Source organism: Physeter macrocephalus, chromosome 10 (assembly GCF_002837175.3).
Source record: "Physeter macrocephalus isolate SW-GA chromosome 10, ASM283717v5, whole genome shotgun sequence".
Classification (NCBI taxonomy): Eukaryota; Metazoa; Chordata; class Mammalia; order Artiodactyla; family Physeteridae; genus Physeter; species Physeter macrocephalus.
The window spans coordinates 87,175,806-87,194,923 of record NC_041223.1 but is presented as its reverse complement, the minus strand read 5'-3'; the positions used below and the strand labels follow the sequence as shown (position 1 = coordinate 87,194,923).

The window sequence follows — 19,118 nt, the reverse complement described above, 5'->3', positions numbered from 1 at the left end:
GGTCCCATTTGTTTATTTTTGTTTTTATTTCCATTTCTCTAGGAGGTGGGTCAAAAAGGATCTTGCTGTGATTTATGTCACAGAGTGTTCTGCCTATGTTTTCCTCTAAGAGTTTTATAGTGTCTGGCCTTACATTTAAGTCTTTAATCCATTATAAGTTTATTTTTGTGTATAGTGTTAGGCAGTGTTCTAATTTCATTCTTTGACATGTAGCTGTCCAGTTTTCCAAGCACCACTTATTGAAGTAGTGTCTTTTCTCCAATGTATATTCTTGCCTTCTTTATCAAAAATAAGGTGACCATATGTGTGTGGGTTTATCTCTGGGCTTTCTATCCTGTTCCATTGATCTATATTTCTGTTTTTGTGCCAGTACCATACTGCCTTGATTACTGTAGCTTTGTAGAATACTCTGAAGCCAGGGAGCCTGTTTCCTCCACCTCAGTTTTTCTTTCTCAAGATTGCTTGGGCTATTTGGGGTCTTTTGTGTTTCCATAAAAATTATGATATTTTTTGTTTCAGTTCTGTAAAAAATGCCATTGGTAGTTTGATAGGGATTGCACTGAACCTGTAGATTGCTTTGTGTAGTATAGTCATTTTAACAAGGTTGATTCTTCCAACCCAAGAACATGGTTTATCTCTCCATCTGCTGGTATCATTTTTAATTTCTTTCATCGGTGTCTTATAGTTTTCTGCAAACAGGTCTTTTGCCTCCTTAGGTGGGTTTATTCCTAGGTATACTTCTTGTTGAAATGGTACATGGGAGTGTTTCCTTAATTTCTCTTTCAGATTTTTCAGCATTAGCATATAGGAATGCAAGAGATTTCTGTGCATTAATTTTGTATCCTGCTGCTTTACCAAATTCATTGATTAGCTCTAGTAGTTTTCTCGTAGAATCTTTAGGATTCTCTATGTATAGTATCATGTCATCTGCAAACAATGACAGCTTTACTTCTTTTCTGATCTGGATTCTTTTATTTCTTTTTTTCCTCTGATTGCTGTGGCTAAAACTTCTAAAACTATGTTGAATAATAGTGGTGATAGTGGGCAACCATGTCTTGTTACTGATCTTAGTGGAAATGGTTTCATTTTTTCACCATTGCTAACAAGGTTGGCTGTGGGTTTCTCATATATGGAGTTTATTATTTTGAGTTAAGTTTGCTCTATGCCCACCTTCTAGACGGTTTTTATCAAAAACCGGTGTTGAATTTTTTCGAAAGCTTTTTCTGCATCTATTGAGATGATCATATGGTTTTTGCCCTCCAGTTTGTTAATGTGGTGTATCACATTGATTTGCGTACATAGAAGAATCCTTGCATTCCTTGGATAAACCCCACTTGATCCTGGTGTATGATCCTTCTGATGTGCTGTTGGATTCTGTTTGCTAGTATTTTGCTGAGGATTTTTACATGTATGTTCATCAGTGATATTGGCCTGTAGTTTTCTTTTTTTGTGACATCTTTGCCTCATTTTGGTATGGGGGTGATGGTGGCCTTGCAGAATGAGTTTGGGAGTGTTCTTACCTCTGCTATATTTTGGAAGAGGTTGAGAAGCATAGGTGTTAGCTCTTCTCTAAATGTCTGATAGAATTCACCTGTGAAGCCATCTGGTCCTGGGCTTTTGCGCTTGTAATTGATCTGTTTATATTTTCTATTTCCTCCAGGTTCCGTCTTGGAAGGTTGTGCTTTTCTGAGAATATGTCCATTTCTTCCAGGTCGTCATTTTATTGGCATGTAGTTGCTTGTAGTAATCTCGCATGATCCTTTGTATTTCTGCAGTGTCAGTTGTTACCTTTCCTTTTTTCATTTCTAATTCTATTGATTTGAGTCTTCTCCCTTTTTTCTTGATGAATCTGGCTAATGGTTTATCAATTTTGGTTATCTTCTCAAAGAACCAGCTTTTAGTTTATTGATCTTTGCTATCATTTCCTTCATTTCTTTTTCATTTATTTCTGATCTGATCTTTATGATTTCTTTCCCTCTGCTAACTTTGGGTTTTTTTTTTGTTTGTTTTCTCTAATTGCGCTAGGCATAAGGTTAAGTCGTTTATTTGAGATGTTTCTTGTTTATTGAGGCAGGACTGTATTACTATAAACTTCCCTCTTAGAACTGCTTTTGCTGCATCCCATAAGTTTTGGGTCATTGTGTTTTCATTGCCATTTATTCTAGGTATTGTTTGATTTCCTCTTTGGTTTCTTCAGTGATATCTTAGTTATTTAGTAGTGTACTGTTTAGTCTCCATGTGTTTGTATATTTTACGGATTTTTTCCTGTAATTGATATCTAGTCTCATAGCGTTGTGGTCAGAAAAGATACTTGATACAATTTCAAGTTTCTTAAATTTACCAAGGCTTGATTTGTGACCCAAGATATAATCTATCCTGGAGAATGTTCCATGAGAACTTGAGAAGAAAGTATATTCTGTTGTTTTTGGATGGAATGTCCTACAAATACCAATTAAAGCTATCTTGTTTAATGTATCATTTAAAGCTTGTGTTTATTTTCATTTTGGATGATCTGTCCATTGGTGAAAGTGGGGTGTTAAAGTCCCCTACTACGATTGTGTTACGATTTCCCCTTTTATAGCTGTTAGCATTTGCCTTATGTATTAAGGTGGTCCTATCCTGGGTGAATAAATATTTGCAATTATTATATCTTCTTCCTGGATTGATCCCTTGATCATTCTGTCGTGTCCTTCTTTGTCTCTTGTAACAGTCCTTATTTTAAAGTCTATTTTGTGTGATATGAGAATTGCTACTCCAGCTTTCTTTTGAATCTTTTTCCATCCCTTCACTTTCAGTCTGTATCTGTCCCTAGGTGTGAAGTGGGTCTCTTGTAGACAGCATATATACGGGTCTTAATTTTGTATCCATTCAGCCAGTCTCTGTCTTTTGGTTGGAGCATTTAATCCATTTACATTTAAGGTCATTATCGATATGTATGTTCCTATTAACATTTTCTTAATTGTTTTGTGTTTGTTATTGCAGCTCTTTTCCTTCTCTTGTGTTTCCTGCCTAGAGAAGTTCCTTTAGCATTTGCTGTAAAGCTGCTTTGGTGGTGATGAACTCTCTTAGCTTTTGCTTGTCTGTGAAGGTTTTAATTTCTCCGTTGAATCTGAATGAGATCCTTGCTGGGTAGAGTAATCTTGGTTGTAGGTTTTCTGCTTCATCACATTAAATATATCTTATCACTCCCTTCTGGCTTGCAGAGTTTCTGCTGAAAGATCAGCTGTTAACCTTATGAGGATTCCCCTGTATGTTATTTGTTGCTTTTCCCTGGCTGCTTTTAATATTTTTTCTTTGTATGTAATTTTTGATAGTTGGAGTAATATGCGTCTTGGCATGTTTCTCCTTGGATTTATCCTGTATGGGTTTCTCTGAGCTTCCTGGACTTGATTGACTATTCCCTTTCCCATATTAGGGAAGTTTTCAACTATAATCTCTTCAAATATTTTCTCAGTCCCTTTCTTTTTCTCTTCTTCTTCTGGGACCCCTATAATACGAATGATGGTGCGTTTAATGTTGTCCCAGTGGTCTCTGAGACTGTTCTCAATTCTTTTCATTCTTTTTTCTTTATTCTCCTCTGTGGTAGTTATTTCCACTCTTTTATCCTCCAGGTCACTTATCCATCCTTCTGCTTCAGTTATTCTGTTACTGATTCCTTCTAGAGAAGTTTTAATGTCATTTATTATAATGTTCGTCATTGTTTGTTTGCTCTTCTGTTCTTCTATGTCCTAGTTAAATGTTTCTTGTATTTTCTCCATTCTAGTTCCAAGATTTTGGATCATCTTTACTATCATTACTCTGGATTCTTTTTCAGGTAGACTGCCTATTTCCTCTTCATTTGTTTGGTCTGGTGGGTTTTGACTTTGCTCCTTGATCTTCTGTGTATTTCTCTGTCTTCTCATTTTGCTTAACTTACTGCATTTGGGGGTCTCCTTTTCCCCAGCTGCAGGTTCGTAGTTCCCGTTGTTTTTGGTGTCTGCCCCCAGTGCGTAAGGTCGGTCAGTGGGTTGTGTAGACTTCTTGGTGGAGGGGACTGGTGCCTGTGTTCTGGTGGATGAGGCTGGATCTTGCCTTTCTGGTGGGCAGAGCCGCATCCGGTGGTGTGTTTTAGGGTTTCTGTGAACTTATTATGATACCAGGCAGCCTCTCAGCAAATGTGTGGGGTTGTTTTCCTGTCTTGCTAGTTGTTTGGCATGGGGTGTCCAGCACTGTAGCTTGCTGGTCGTTGAGTGGAGCTGGGTCTTAGCATTGAGATGGAGATCTCTGGGAGAGCTTTTGCTATTTGATATTATGTAGGGCTGGGAGGTCTCTGGTGGACCAATGTCCTGGACTCACCTCTCCCACCTAAGAAGCTCAGGCCTGAAACCCAGCCGGAGCACAAAGACCCTGTCAGCCGTACAGGTCAGAAGAAAAGGGAGGACAAAAAAAGAAAGAAAAATAAATAAATAAATAAAGTTATTAAAATAAAAACTAAAAACAATATATTAAAATTAAAAAGGTAATAAACAAAAAAGAATGAAAGAATAGAGCAACCAAACCAATAAAGAAATCCACCAATGATAACAAGCACTAAAAACTATAGTAAAAAAAAGAAAAAAAATGGACAGAATGAACCCTAGGACAAATGGTAAAAGCAAAGCTATACAGACAAAATCACACAATGAAGCATACACATACTCACTCACAAAAAGAGAAAAAGGAAAAAATATATATATATATATTAATAAAAAAAGGAAGAGAGCAACCAAATCAATAAACAAATCTACCAATGATAATAAACTGTAATTACGAAACTAAGAACAAAACCAGAAACAAATTAGATGCAGAAAGCAAACCCCATGTCTACAGTTACTCCCAAAGTCTACTGCCTCAATTTTGGGATGAATCGTTGTCTAGTCAGGTATTCCACAGATGCAGGGTACATCAAGTTGATTGTGGAGAATTATTCCGCTGCTCCTGAGGCTGCTGGGAGAGATTTCTCTTTCTTTTCTTTGTTTGCACAGCTCCTGGGGTTCAGCTTTGGATTTGGCCCCGCCTCTGTGTGTAGGTCGCCTGAGGGCGCCTGTTCCTGCCCAGACGGGATAAGGTTAAAGTAGCAGCTGATTAGGGGCTTCTGGCTCACTGAGGCCGGGGGAGGGAGGGGTATGGAATGCGGGGTGAGCCTGCGGTGGCAGAGGCCGGCGTGATGTTGGAACAGCCTGAGGCGCGCCATGTGTTCTCCCAGGGAAGCTGTCCCTGTATCACAGGACTCTGGCAGTAGCGGGCTGCACAGCCTCCTGGGGTGGGGTGAGGTGTGGATAGTGACCTGTGGTTTCACACAGGATTCCTGGTGGCTCAGCAGCAGCCTTAGCATTTCATGCTGGTCTCTGGTGTCTGTGTTGATAGCCGTGGCTCACGCCTCTCTCTGGAGCTCGTTTAGGCGGTGCTCTGAATCCCCTCTCCTCACGCACCCCGAAACAATGGTCTCTTGCCTCTTAGGCAGGTCCAGACTTTTTCCGAGACTCTCTCCCGGCTAGCTGTGGTGCACTAGCCCCTTCAGGCTGTGTTCACTCCGCCAACCCCCGTCCTCTCCCTGCTTCTGACCGAAGCCTGAGCCTCAGCTCCCAGGCCCCGCCCGCCCCGGCGGTGAGCAGACAAGCCTCTCGGGCTGGTGAGTGCCGGTCGGCACCGATCCTCTGTGCAGGAATCTCTCTACTTTGCCCTCCGCACCCCTGTTGCTGCTCTCTCCTCTGTGGCTCCGAAGCTTCCTCCCTGCCCATCCCCCGTTTCCACCAGTGAAGGGGCTTCCTAGTGTGTGGAAACTTTTCCTCCTTCACAGCTCCCTCCCAGAGATGCAGTTCCCATCCCTATTCTTTTGTCTCTGTTTATTCTTTTCTCTTTTGCCCTACCCAGGTACGTGGGGAGTTTCTTGCCTTTTGGGAAGTCTGAGGTCTTCTGCCAGTGTTCAGTAGGTGTTCTGTAAGAGTTGTTCCACATGTAGATGTATTTCTGATGTATTTGTGGGAAGGAAGGTGATCTCCACATCTTACTCCTCTGCCACCTTGAAGTTCCCCGCTATGTGGACCATTTTTAAAGTTTTTATTGAATTTGTTACAACAGTGCTTCTGTTTTATGTTTCATATTTTTGGCCACAAAGCATGTGGGATCTTAGCTCCCCAACTGGGGATTGAACCTGCACCCCCTGCATTGGAAGGCAATGTCTTAACCACTAGAGCACCAGTGAAGTCCCTACAATGGATTTTCTATAATTAAAATAGGAAGAAAAATCCATGATACCTGCTAATAAGCTCATCAGTCAGCGGGAAGCCGTGGCCATTGGAAGGGTAGTTAGTGACACCATGAAATGAGGCCCTGCTGCCTAGTACATGGAGGTGCTTCAGGAATGTCATTACAGGGTCAGTAAGACAGAGCTGCTCCTTGGGAAGGTTTTATACACAGAAAAATTTGATCAAAAGACAGAAGATGGTATTTAGGTATATAGGGGTATATGAAGTATAACTTGTCATTTACTTTCATTCTCTTATTTTCAGTTCAGAAAATACTTCATTTTGCTCCTGGAATGAGCTCAGCATTATATCAGGAATAGTAGAGAAAATAGGATATGGTCCTTCCTCAGGAGAGCATACGATACCTGATATTATGCTAATAAGCACTTCATTTGCATCTACTCATTGAAAATTCCCAACAGCCCTATGAGGTAATCACATTTACTGTCCCCATTTTATAGATGTGGAACTCAATATCAGTTATCTAAGGCCAGCGCTAGTAAATAAAAGTTTGGGCATGCTAACCTAAGCTGTTAATCTCTGTGATAAAAACATTTGACAGGTTTAATAAAACATTAAAAAAATTCAAGCCATACTAGATAAACTGAAATAATATAGCATATGGCAAACTGAAAAGTGAATTATGTAGACAATAATCACTACAGAAGTTCAGAAGAGTAGCCCATTTCAGGATCAAATTGATAAGAAAGAATTTATGAGTGAAGTAAGATCTGAGTCATGTTCTGAGGTATTTATTTGGGTGGGGTGTGCAAGTCAGTCTCAATGGTTTTCCCAGATGTTGTTTACTTTGGGGATCACAGCATCGTTTCAGAATCACATGAAAAGGATGAGCGCCCTCCTAGGAAAAAAAAGCACATGCTCCTACACACAAAATTGTGCACGATTTTAAATTGTACACCTTATACCTCACGGCTGCAGAAGAAACTCAAGTATTTAACAAAACAATACAAGAACCTTCACTACCTGGACCTTCTCATCACGTTAGGCGCATGTCTTCCAAAGCTCCACTCCTTCCCAACCGAACCCCCCAGACTGCAGCAGTTCCAGGGCTCTCCAAGCTTTCCCCTGCCTGAGTGCCTCTCATCAAGCAGCTGGCATACCTCCCCCAAGTTACCTTTCAGGGGGCCCTTCTAAATCTTGCCCATGTTTCCAGGTTAGTTCAAGGCACTGGAAAGCCTCAAATATGAAAAACAGTGATCAACTGAGATGGGGAAATCAAGACCAGAAGAAAATAGAAGCAAAGCAGGGAACAAGGAAAATATAAGTTTTACACATTATTGTACATAAAACAAGAACTGGGAGCTATGAAAAGGAACAATCAAGAGAACAGGAACTCATAGAAATGAAAAATATTTCAGCAGAAATAAAAATTCAATAGAATGGCTAAAAGAAAAAGTTGAGGAAATCTCCCAGGAAAAAGAAAAAGAAAAAGAATAAACAGTACAAGAAAAAAAGATAAGAAATCTAGAGGATCAGACCAAGAACTGTTCTAGAAAAAGGATACAGAGAAGATAAAAGGCAGAAATATATGAGAAAAACTATTCAAAAATTTTTCAGAACTGAAAGATGGAATCCCAAATTCAAAGACCCACCAAGGACTCAAGAAAAAGACCCACACTGAGGTACACCATCCTGTAATTACAAAACAATGGAAACAGGAGAGAGCCTAAGTGCTTCTGCAAGTGTGCGAGGTTGAGGGATAGATCACGTTGAAGGAATTACAATCAGAATTACACTGGAAATCTCATTAGAAACACTGGAATCCAGAAGTTAGTAGAAAAATGTTTTAAATTCCACGGAAAAAATGATTTCCAACCAGAAAATCTATCCTAATCCACCAGTAAAGTTTAAAGTTGGAATAAAATATTTTAAGCAAACAAATATTTTTAAAGTTTACATCCCAGGAATCCATTCTAAGTGAGCTCGTAAACAATGTGTATCACCTAAATGAAGTTATAAACTAAGGAAAGGAATATATGAGATCTAGGGACTCAGAGACCCAGCACAAAAAAGCAGCAAAGGGAATTCCCAGGGTGGTGATTAAAAGAAGTCCATGGAGTAAAGCTGATCAGAGACACAGGAAGCCCAGCCCAGATGAGAACAGGAAGATGAAGGGCTCCAGAGGTGTATCTTAAAATAAATAAAAGATGGAACTGATAAATGACTTAATTTGTTTGGCCATACTGAGAGGATGTTTACAACCCTGTCAAAGTATCTGAAAGAAGCATCAATTATAGGTACGCAGAAAACTAAGCAAGTGGAAAAAAAAATCCTAAGGAAAAAAAAGCTGTAAAAAAAGGAAATGAAACCATTGTATATTAGATGTGTTGGTGTTAAAAATTACATATTTATAATAATATAAATATGCAGTAACATACTTATAATAATACAAATACGTCATGGCATGTTTATAAATAATACAAATACATCATGGCATGTTTATAATAATACAGATACATCTTGGCATGTTTATAATAATACAAATACGTCATGGCATGTTTATAATAATACAAATACATCATGACATATTTATAATAATATAAATATGTAATATTTATTTAACCAAAACTATGACAAAACTATGATTGAGGAGTATGATTGGAAGAGAGCAGCCACATAAGACATAAATTTTTATCTTCTATGATAAAAAGTGAACAGATAAAAAAGAAAATAACCTGAGAAATAGCAGCATAAGCCTTTTGTTTAAAAGCACAGGTGTAAGTGGTGGCAGAACAGGAGTACAGACCTGGCCATGGTGGTCTCGGGTGGGACAGAGGGCTAGCTCTTTGTCATTATAATATAGAATAGTACGTATTTTAAAAATACATTCACAGGTTTCCACTTCTGGAAAGTGGACTTGTGTATCTTTCATCCTCTCACTAAGTACTAAAAACCCTAGGCATTATATTTAAAACACACCCAAGAAGACTGACAGGTGGACAGGCTATGAACCTTAGGACCAAAGGAAGGACTAGGTGGTGAGTTCTCCAGTTTTCTTTTCCTTTTCTTTTTTTTTTTTTCTGTAATTACTTAGTTTTTTGTTTTGTTTTGTTTTTGTTTTTTTTTAATTGAAGTATAGTTCATTTACAATGTTGTGTTAGTTTCAAGTGTACAGCAAAGTGATTCAGCTACACATATATATATATGTACATATACATATATATTCTTTCTCAGATTATTTTCCCTTGTAGGTTATTACAAAATACTGAGTATAGATAGCTCCCTGTGCTGTACAGTAGTTCTTTGTTGGTTATTTTATATATAGTAATGTGTATATGTCAATCCCAAACTCCTAATTTATCCCTCCCCACCTTTCCCCTTTGGTAACCATAAGCTTGCTTTCCATGTTTGTGGGTCTATTTCTGTTTTGTTAATAAGTTCATTTGCACCATTTTTTTTAGATTCCACATATAAGTGATATCATATGATATTTGTCTTTCTCTGTCTGACTTACTTCACTTAGTATGACAATCTCTAGGTCCATCCATGTTGCTGCAAATGGCATTCTTTCATTTTTTTTATGGCTGAGTAATATTCCAGTGTGTATATATACCACATCTTCTTTATCCATTCATCTGCCAATGGTCGTTTAGGTTGTTTTCATGTCTTGGCTATTGTAAACAGTGCTGCTATGAATATTGGGGTGCACGTATCTTTTCGAGTTACGGTTTTCTCCAGATATATGCCCAGGAGTGGGATTGAGAGGGTGTGGAGAAAAGCGGGAATGTAAATTGGTGCAGCCACTGTGGGAAACAGTATGGAGGTTCCTCAAAAAACAAAAAAAATAGATCTGGTTTCCTTTTTGTCTCGTTTATCCCATATTTGTAACTAAAAAAGCCAACAACCCAGAAATGCCAATGGATACGGACAAAAACAAAAACAGTAACAATAAAAGTCTGCTCTCCTAGCCAAAGGACAGAAAAGGGGCATCCTAGCAAGACGGAGAGCTTTAAAAGATAACCTCCCTAAAGCTGCCCAGCATCACAGGAAAAGACTGTGGCCCAGCCCCCATGGGAGCAAAGGCCACGGGAGGAGCATAGACCCCACCTGCACCAGCTACAATGAGACCCCCAAACCCACCCCACCAAGCAACGCATGGAGCCCTGAGGACACAGAGTGAGGACAGCCTGGCACTGGCCCAGAGACTGGATTCTGATGGAGGATAAATCCGAGTCAGGAGCCCCTGCATGGTGAGACGTGTGCTGGGGTGAATTCATGGGAAGGGTATTTAATCAGCCAAAGGAAAGGGAGACGGAGGCAGGGGATGAGGGAAGCTTCTCCAGGGAGCTGAGCCTCAAGCTCCGTCTGGAAAGCCGGGTGGAACTGGCTGGACAGCAGAAGGGCCTGGCAGGTCCTGCAGCACAGAGGGCAGGGACAGAACAGCAAGTCCTCGGACAACCACAAACACGTCTGCCTGAGAGGGGGAAGAAGGTTTAGGATGGAACAGAGAGAGGTAAGGCCAAAGAGGCTGGATGAGGCCGTAGGAAAGAGCCCCACGGGCTGCGACGAGGAGTGTGCCTCCTCACGGATCCCAGCCGTGAGGCGGGGGATCCGACGAGGGTCAGACGGGTCAGGACTCTGGCAGGAAGGGATGAGCATCAGGGAGCCGGCAGCAGGTGGGAAGAGGACTCTGTAGGCGATACCTGCAGACATCTGGGTCAGCCTTCCGGATTAGAGGATTGTGAGGAGAGAGACGGGAGCGAGCAAGCACAGCCACATGCTATCCTCATTCGAGGGGCTAGTGTGCACAGCACCACTAACTAGTTTTCTGAGCCTCATCTTTCCTATCTATCAAATGGAAATAAGAATGGCAACCACACGTATCTCACAGAGTCACTGCATAAAAATGGGAAACACAGCTTATTACGTCCTGTTGCTGCTATATCAAACTACCACAAACTTAGTGGCTTAAAAGAACATACATTTATTCCGTTACAGTTCTGGGGGTCAGAAGTCTGAAGGGGTCTCACTGGGCCAAAGGGAAGGGGCTGGCAGGCCTGCGATCCTTGTGGAGCCCATTTCCCTGCCTTCTCCAGCCCACATTTCTTGGCTCTCGGCCCCCTCCTCCATCTCTACAGCAAGCAGCATAGCATCTTCAAAATTCTCTCTGATTTGGACACTGACTCTCCAGTCACCCTCTTTCACTTACAAGCACCCTTGTGGGTACTGGGCCCAGGTGGGTAATCCAGGAAAACCTCATCCCAAGGTCAGCTGACAAGCAACCTGAAATCCCACCCATCTGCTGTCATGTAAGGTAACATACTCAGAAGCTCCAGGGATTAGGATGTGGACCCCTCTGGGGGACCATTATTCTGCTTACCATACATACAAAAGATTCTAATTTAATGTCTATTTGATAATCAGTATTTTTTTTTCAATTTCACAACTAATATGTCTAAGAGTTGTTTTATGGTTTAAAAAAATAAGAAATCTGAAGAATATGTGTTCTAAGTAACTCATTATTATGTCTCTAAGATTTAGCAATGTATGCTAAATATCTAAAAAGCTCAATAACTATAGGTTTTGATATTTAACTTAATAGAATCATTCCCATCTCTTTAAAACAAATGAAAATTTAAGACAAAGATACCACTGCAAAATCTAAATAGAACTATAAGCATTCTAACACTTTCATAACATGGAAGTGTTAAAGTAGAAATAGGTGGCCATACAATGCTAGGATTAGCTCATGCTGTTTCTAATCATAGAAATAAACACGTTTTGAAGTCTGGAAGTATAGGAAAGGTCAGTTTGTCAGTCAAACAAAGGGTATTAAATAACTCAAAGGGAAACCTTCCTGACCCCAAGCAAGTACCCAGAGGAATGAGGAAGGTGCCATACTGGAGCCTGTAAGTGGAAGACAGTCCAACCCAAGTTAAGTCACCATTGCATCCCAGGACCCCTAGAACAGGCCCAGTGCAGACCCCTGGAAGCCATCTGGTTTCAAGACATATATCTTCCATGCCTGTCAAATGTCACACTATAGATTATACCTTCAAGTCCTACCTAATGGTTATCCTAAAAATATAATACAGACATGGAACTAAGATAACAATTCCTAAAAAACTTGTTATTAAATAAACATAATATAAAGTTCCTTAAAAAAAAGCACAAAAATAAATAGGATTTATCCAAATCTAAAAAAATCACAAATCATATATTTTCCCCTAAACTTATTAATAATTTCAACCAAGCTAATATCAGAGAATTACTCAAAATAATTTCTAAGATATCTCATTTCAATCTCATATTTCTTGAACATATGTGTGTGTGTGTATATATATATATGTATATACAGCTCTAATATAACTGATATTCATCATGATGACCTCAAGATTTTGAAAGATACCAAGTTCTTATTGGTATCATTAAAGAAAGACTAAGTTATGGTCAGAATAATTTTACTACTGAATGTGTTGAGAACATGTTGTTGAATATTTATATTTTATTTAAAACCTGACTGCACATGAATTATAGATACATGAAATCCCTCAGTCAGAATATTAAAGTATTCATATCACACCTTTTCTTATCACATTGCACAAACATAGGCTCACTTTAATGAAATCAATAGCAGGGCTCACGTTTTTAACCAGTATAATTTAATTAAACAGTTCCAATCTATGGAAACAAGGTTTTTCAAAAGAAGTACTATTTCCCCCTAAACTAGGATATTTTGTTTTAATAAATCAAGAATAGTATCAATAAAAAATATAATAGTAGGAGCTATCCTATATTTCATGTCAGAATATATTCTTTCTTGAGATTTTGTTTATTACTCAAGGAAAGCTAAAAAAACACAGAAAAGCATTTATAAAGAGTAATTGTTAGTCAAGTTTTCTACTGAAGAAGTTTTTTGAACATATCTGGAACAAGATGACAGTGGCAATAATAATAATGATGGTAGTAATAACGACAAAAGTTTGAATGATTTAGTCTCAGATGCTTTTGCGGGGGAGAAGAAAAATGCCCAGAGATATAGTCATTAAAACTTATTTATGAACCATCATCCTAACTGTGAATGCAGTGAGCAATTTTATGATCCTACTTTCTCTAAATGGCAACAATGATCTCTCCAAGAAAAGTAGAGGTAATTTCAAGCAGAGGACAGCTTAACCTTCCCAGACAGACACATGACTAAGATAACAATTAGACATTGGCTAAACAACAAAGCCACTCATTCACTCATTCTTCCACTGCTGACCAACTGTTCAACAATGGCTTGTACCATGATAAATGGTATGAAAATACACTTCAGACCCACCTGTACCATCACAAGTTTCTTCTATACATATAGTTCCCAATTCTACTCTTGTGTAGGCCAATCCCTCAGTGAGAGAAAGACTAGACTGAAAAAATATTTGCATCATCTGGTAACTGATAAGGAATATGAATGCTAGTATCTGGAAGGCTCCAAGTCACACAAAACCTGTTTAAAGTAGTTTTAAAAGAAGAAAGCAAACATATGCAAGAAAACAGATTTGGGAATATTTAGTATTCGAGGTATTTATTGATGGCTAAGAAGCTGATTATATATCTCAGACAGATACCACGGAAAATCTGATATTTAATTCCTGATTGACCATATTAGGTAGAAAAAAATTTCAGTTTCCTAGACAGAAAATTCAGTATCTTTCAAAATGCCAAAAGCTTAATTGTAAAGTTTTCTATAATACTGATCAAATCATACCTTAATAGAGAAGGAAAGAACAGATGGACATGCAACAAATTAGCTTATTAGTTCAATTTTGTCAGAGTTTTGAAAATTCAGGTAAAGCTGATATTGTACAAAATCTCTGAGCATCAGATAATGACACTGGGAACAAACATGAGACAGAGACGTATCAGAAAAAACAAGGTCCAACAACCTTGTGAACCTTTACCCAATGAAATGTAGTAGATAAGTTAAATGGACCTTTCGGTCTCCTCTGATATTTTTAGTAGTCAATTAAAAAAGATTAAAATATGAAGGCATTTACAACCATCCCAAAGGATCAGATAGTGAAGAAGATAGAAAGTAATACCAAAAAGAAACTCTCCATTATGTCTCAAGAGCCAAACAACAAAACAACTTCAGGTTACCTCAGTGTCACCTGTAAGAAAAGAATCCCTGAGTCAACTTTTCTAAGCCATTTTAAGTAAATAAGAAAAACAAAAACCAAAACAATGCCATATAGTATCTGTTCCTCAGCCAATGTATTCTATTAACCCACATCTGCAGTGGGTCCATGGGGTATTATGCCACTTACAAGGGAAATCCTAACAGAAGAGGAAAACATTCTTTGACCTCCAGGCATCTGCTAGTCAATGCCAGAAAAAGAACAAACTCAATACAGTACAGGTAATCCATCCTGAGGAATTTAATGGTCATAGATGTTACAGATTGGAAAACCATAAGTGTAAGTGGTGTTGTGAAAAGCATTGAGACTTTTTGAGCAATAGGAAGTAAATGTAGGCAGGGGAAAACAAAAGAGAAGTATCCAGGGCTTCCTTGGTGGCACAGTGGTTGAGAATCCGCCTGCCAATGAAGGGCACACGGGTTCAATCCCTGGTCCGGGAAGATCCACAAGCTGTGGAGCAACTAAGCCCGTGTGCCACAACTACTGAGCCTGCTCTCTAGAGCCCATGAGCCACAACTACTGAGCCTGCACTCTAGAGCCCGTGAGCCACAACTACTGAGCCCACGTGCCACAACTACTGAAGCCCGCGTGCCTAGAGCCCATGCTCCACAACGAGAGAAGCCACAGCAATGAGAAGCCCGCACACTGCAACGAAGAGTAGCCCCCGCTCGCCACAATTAGAGAAAGCCCGCGCGCAGCAACGAAGACCCAACACAGCCAAAAATAAGTAAATAAATAATTTTTTAAAAAAAAGAGAGAGAAGTATCCAAAGATACCAATAAAAAAACAGGGAAGGTAACTCAAAGTGGAGAAGCATAAACTTGAAAGCACAGGCATCTGTGGCGAGAACAAAGCTGTGGCATCAGAGGCCACAGCTGGGTCGTGAGGACCCAAGCAGATGTTGCTGGGTCAGAACTCCAGATGGCTGCAAAACAAGGTCCAACTGGAGACTGAGCCACGAGGCCAAGGGACCACAACCCATGCGTGTGCTCACCCAAACTACTGACATGGTATTTCATACATAGAAAAGATGTATTACTTACCCGATTGATATGGCTGTTCCTTAAAATAACCTGTAGCAGGGTCTTCTCAAATTCTTCCAACTTCTTGGAACACTTTTTAAGAATATGATTAGATAAGTTACAATCACTGATCAGTCTAGCTAAAGTATCCACAGCTTCGATCCAAAAGCTTGAACAAGGAAGTTTGGGTTCTCGGTAAAAAGTGATCAAGCCATCCAGCAACTGAAAAACAGAATCGGATACTATGGAAGAGGCGTTTTCAAAGTGGCCTAAGTCTGTTTTCAGACTCTCTGACTCGGTCAAGGTCTTCAGTCCAAGCAGATGTTGCAAGAACTGCATGTGAGAAGACAGAGGCTTTTCCAGAGAAGCACAAGGTCTGTTCAAAATGGACAGTGGTGGGAAGGGGGTGGAGATGCAGCTCTCCCCAGAATGCTCGGTCATCTCTGAAGGTTCAGTTCTCTGATCAATTGATAAACCGCACCCAGAATCTTCCAGCAGAGTCGAAGTGTTTTCAGAACTTCTAGGTTCCTGAGCCTGCAACTGGGAAGATGGACCTCCTGAAATAGAAAGGAACAGAAGTGTTATCTTTCTGTATCTAATAGTTCTTTTTTTTTTTTTTTTTTTTGCTGCACCGCACAGCATGTGGGATCTTAGTTCCCCAACCAGGGATCGAACCTGCATCCCCTGCTTTGGAAGCACAGTCTTAACCATTGGGCCACCAGGGAAGTCCCTAACATTTCTTCATATAAAAACTAGACATTGATTTTTCCGACTTAAAATACTAAATGAAGCATGAAATATGTATTAAACATTTGAAAAGCAGTAGTATAAAAATTGATAGAGGAGGAACTGTGAATGAAATTGCTTAGACTGACTGCAGACAAGGTCTTTATCTGGTAGAAAGCACAGATGATTCACCCATGTTTTGTCAAGTCACTATCTCCCAGTCAAGGCCATGCTTGAAAGATACAGAGGAGAGACCAGGAAACCTGAAGGTCACTGTCTGGTATAGATTCCAACAGGTACCTGCAAAACAACAGGTGTATGTAAGATAGAGATATGCTCAGGGCGCTATGAAAGTATGAGGAACTCTGAACAGCCAACCCCAGTTAGATCAGTGCCTCCTGGAAGAAGTGATGGTAGAACTAATTTATAACACATAAGCAAGAATTCCAAGTTTAAAAGTTGGGGGAATGGAGGAAGAGAAGAGAATTCCATCTACCAAAGGGTATGCACAAAAGCACAACTTAAGAAGGAAAAGAAAAGCACTGTATATATAAGGACCCACCAGTAGTTTCATGTTCCCTTTACAGAAAATATAAGGCAAGATATTAAGTTGGAGAAATACGTAGAGGCCGGTCACAAAAGATCTTAAAAGAGATATTAAGGACCTCAGAATTTATATGCAGAGTGTAGAGTGAGTGTAATTTGGAAAAATTATCTATATACCCACACATATACCTAATATACAAAAATAAATATATAAACAACGTATATATGTATGTGTACTTATTTATAATTATTCAAGTATATCTATCTATATCTATGTATATATATATATGTGTGTGTTTGTGTGTGTGTGTGTGTGTGTGTGTGTGTGTGTGTATGTCACAGATCCTTGAAACTATATATATAACCACCAGAATTTTCTGACATCAGCTGAGACATACTGCAGCTCAGGCTTAACTTAGTAACTTTAGGTCATTCTGTGACAGAGATGCCATTGTAAACACAAAAAGGCTGTTGTTTGTAAAATGATTATCAGTAAAACGTACACACAGAATTCTCACTGAATGTTCTACAGCACATGCGTATATCTATGCAACCACGTTTGAGAAATACTGATGTCAGCAGTGGAAGCAGGAATAGGACAATAAACAGTATAACGTAGGAAAGTGAAATGGTCGTATTTTCATTTCACAGAACACTCTATGGGCTTTGTGAAGGGCACACTGGAGAAGGACCCAATGAGACACTGAAAGATCAGTTCAGAGTCACCCCTATCAGTCCTGATATCAAGTGATGAGAGAAATGAAACAAGCAGTTACAGTGGAAGACTGGAAAGGAAACACAAAGGGAAGCCAGCTGACTGATTGACAGGCATTAGAGTAGAGTAGGAATAAATGCATCCCGTGATTCTGAATTAGGTGACTGGGTGGATGACAGTGCTACCAACTGATCAGTAAAAATACAAACAGAAAAATGGCTTAGGAGAAACAAAGAGAAGCTAGTCTTAGTCATGTAAACTTGGAAGCAACCAGAGGAAATCTAGGTGAAGATATTCACCTGGAAATTGGCCACATGAGCCAAAGGATGGGGAAAAGGTCTAGACTGAAACTACAGTTTAGGAGTCATCGGTGTGCAGGGGGGATCTGGAAGGATGAAAATGGTAATGATCACTCGGGGAGAGGATGAGCAGAGGCTCCAAGAGGGGCCCTGAGGAACATCAATCTGAGGGCTGAGCAGAGAAAAGACAATCATCTGGGCGACAGAGAAGGAACAATTAAAGAGGTACAAGAAGAATAAAAACAACCGTGTCATGAAAGGCTAGGGAATAGTTTCAAGGAGAATTACATGCAGGAGGGAAGTCCAATAAAATAAAGAGCTAAAAAAACATGTCGGAATTACCAGCTAGAAAATCACCAGCGATCAAGTCCAAAGCAGCTTCGGTCAGTCGGGGTGGTGGGCGGAAGCCACGGTGAGCGGACTGAGGAGTGATGGGGAAAGTTACAAAGACAGTGAAGAGGGGCGAAGGCTTCTGAGGACCTGGATCGGGACAGCTTAACACAGAGAGTAACTGCAGGCAAACATGGCCGGACACGCTGGGAGAAACATGCGCAATTATAGATTATGAAGAAAAAAGCTGGAGGCAGGAGAGAAAATAGGTGGGGCGTGACTCGGAAGCAGGCGGAAGGAGACTGAGTCGAGGACCAGTGGATGGGTTGCACTTACTGATGAGGAAGGAGTTTCCCCCCTCCCAGGCTGAAGGAGATAGGATGAGAATGTACAGGATGTAAAAATACCCCTGGCACTTAGGAAGTTAAAGGAGATCTCACCCAACAGTCTTTAAAAAATTTTTTTTTATGTTGGAGATGGGGGACACTAGTTGAACAGGAGAACAATGGCAAAAGCAGCATCCTCTCCCTGCCCCACCATAAATTGGAAATCTATCTAATTTACTGCTCTTTTTTCCCTTCAGTAAAATGAGAAGCTGATGAGGCAGAATCAGAGGATTAAGCTTTAATTTAGCATGCATTCATTTAACAAGTGTCTACCATGACCACTACAAATGTGCAAATATGTGCTTGGGAATTATCACTACAGTATCTGTACTCCAAGTTAGGGAGGTGATGCAGCACATTCCCAAATGTGGTGGTACCCAGAGCAGTGGACTGTCAGCAACATGTTTAACAACATGTGGCTATTTCTATATTAAAACAGGCAGACAACATGTTCATTTTAAGCCAACAGACACTTTCTTTTTCTCAGGAGCAAGGAAAAACATTTGAAATAACTTCTCAAGACATCCATCTCACTCTTCACACAAGTAAAACAGCGGGAACTACGGTAATTATTCAGATAGATTACATATTTCTTTCACAAAATTCAAAAAGGTTCTCCACTAAGAAAGTGAACATAGGGCTTCCCTGGTGGCGCAGTGGTTGAGAGTCCGCCTGCCGATGCAGGGG

At 39.9% G+C, this 19,118-nt stretch overlaps 1 protein-coding gene across 1 annotated transcript in view; it reads right to left on the bottom strand.

Annotated features, from left to right (window-relative positions):
- MEI4 (meiotic double-stranded break formation protein 4) overlaps positions 1–19,118 on the bottom strand; it is a 202,715-nt gene that overhangs the window by 138,690 nt on the left and 44,907 nt on the right. The window contains exon 2 of the mRNA XM_024132967.2: positions 15,451–15,986. Coding sequence (XP_023988735.1) covers positions 15,451–15,986 — 536 coding nt within the window. The remainder of the gene's footprint in view (positions 1–15,450; positions 15,987–19,118) is intronic.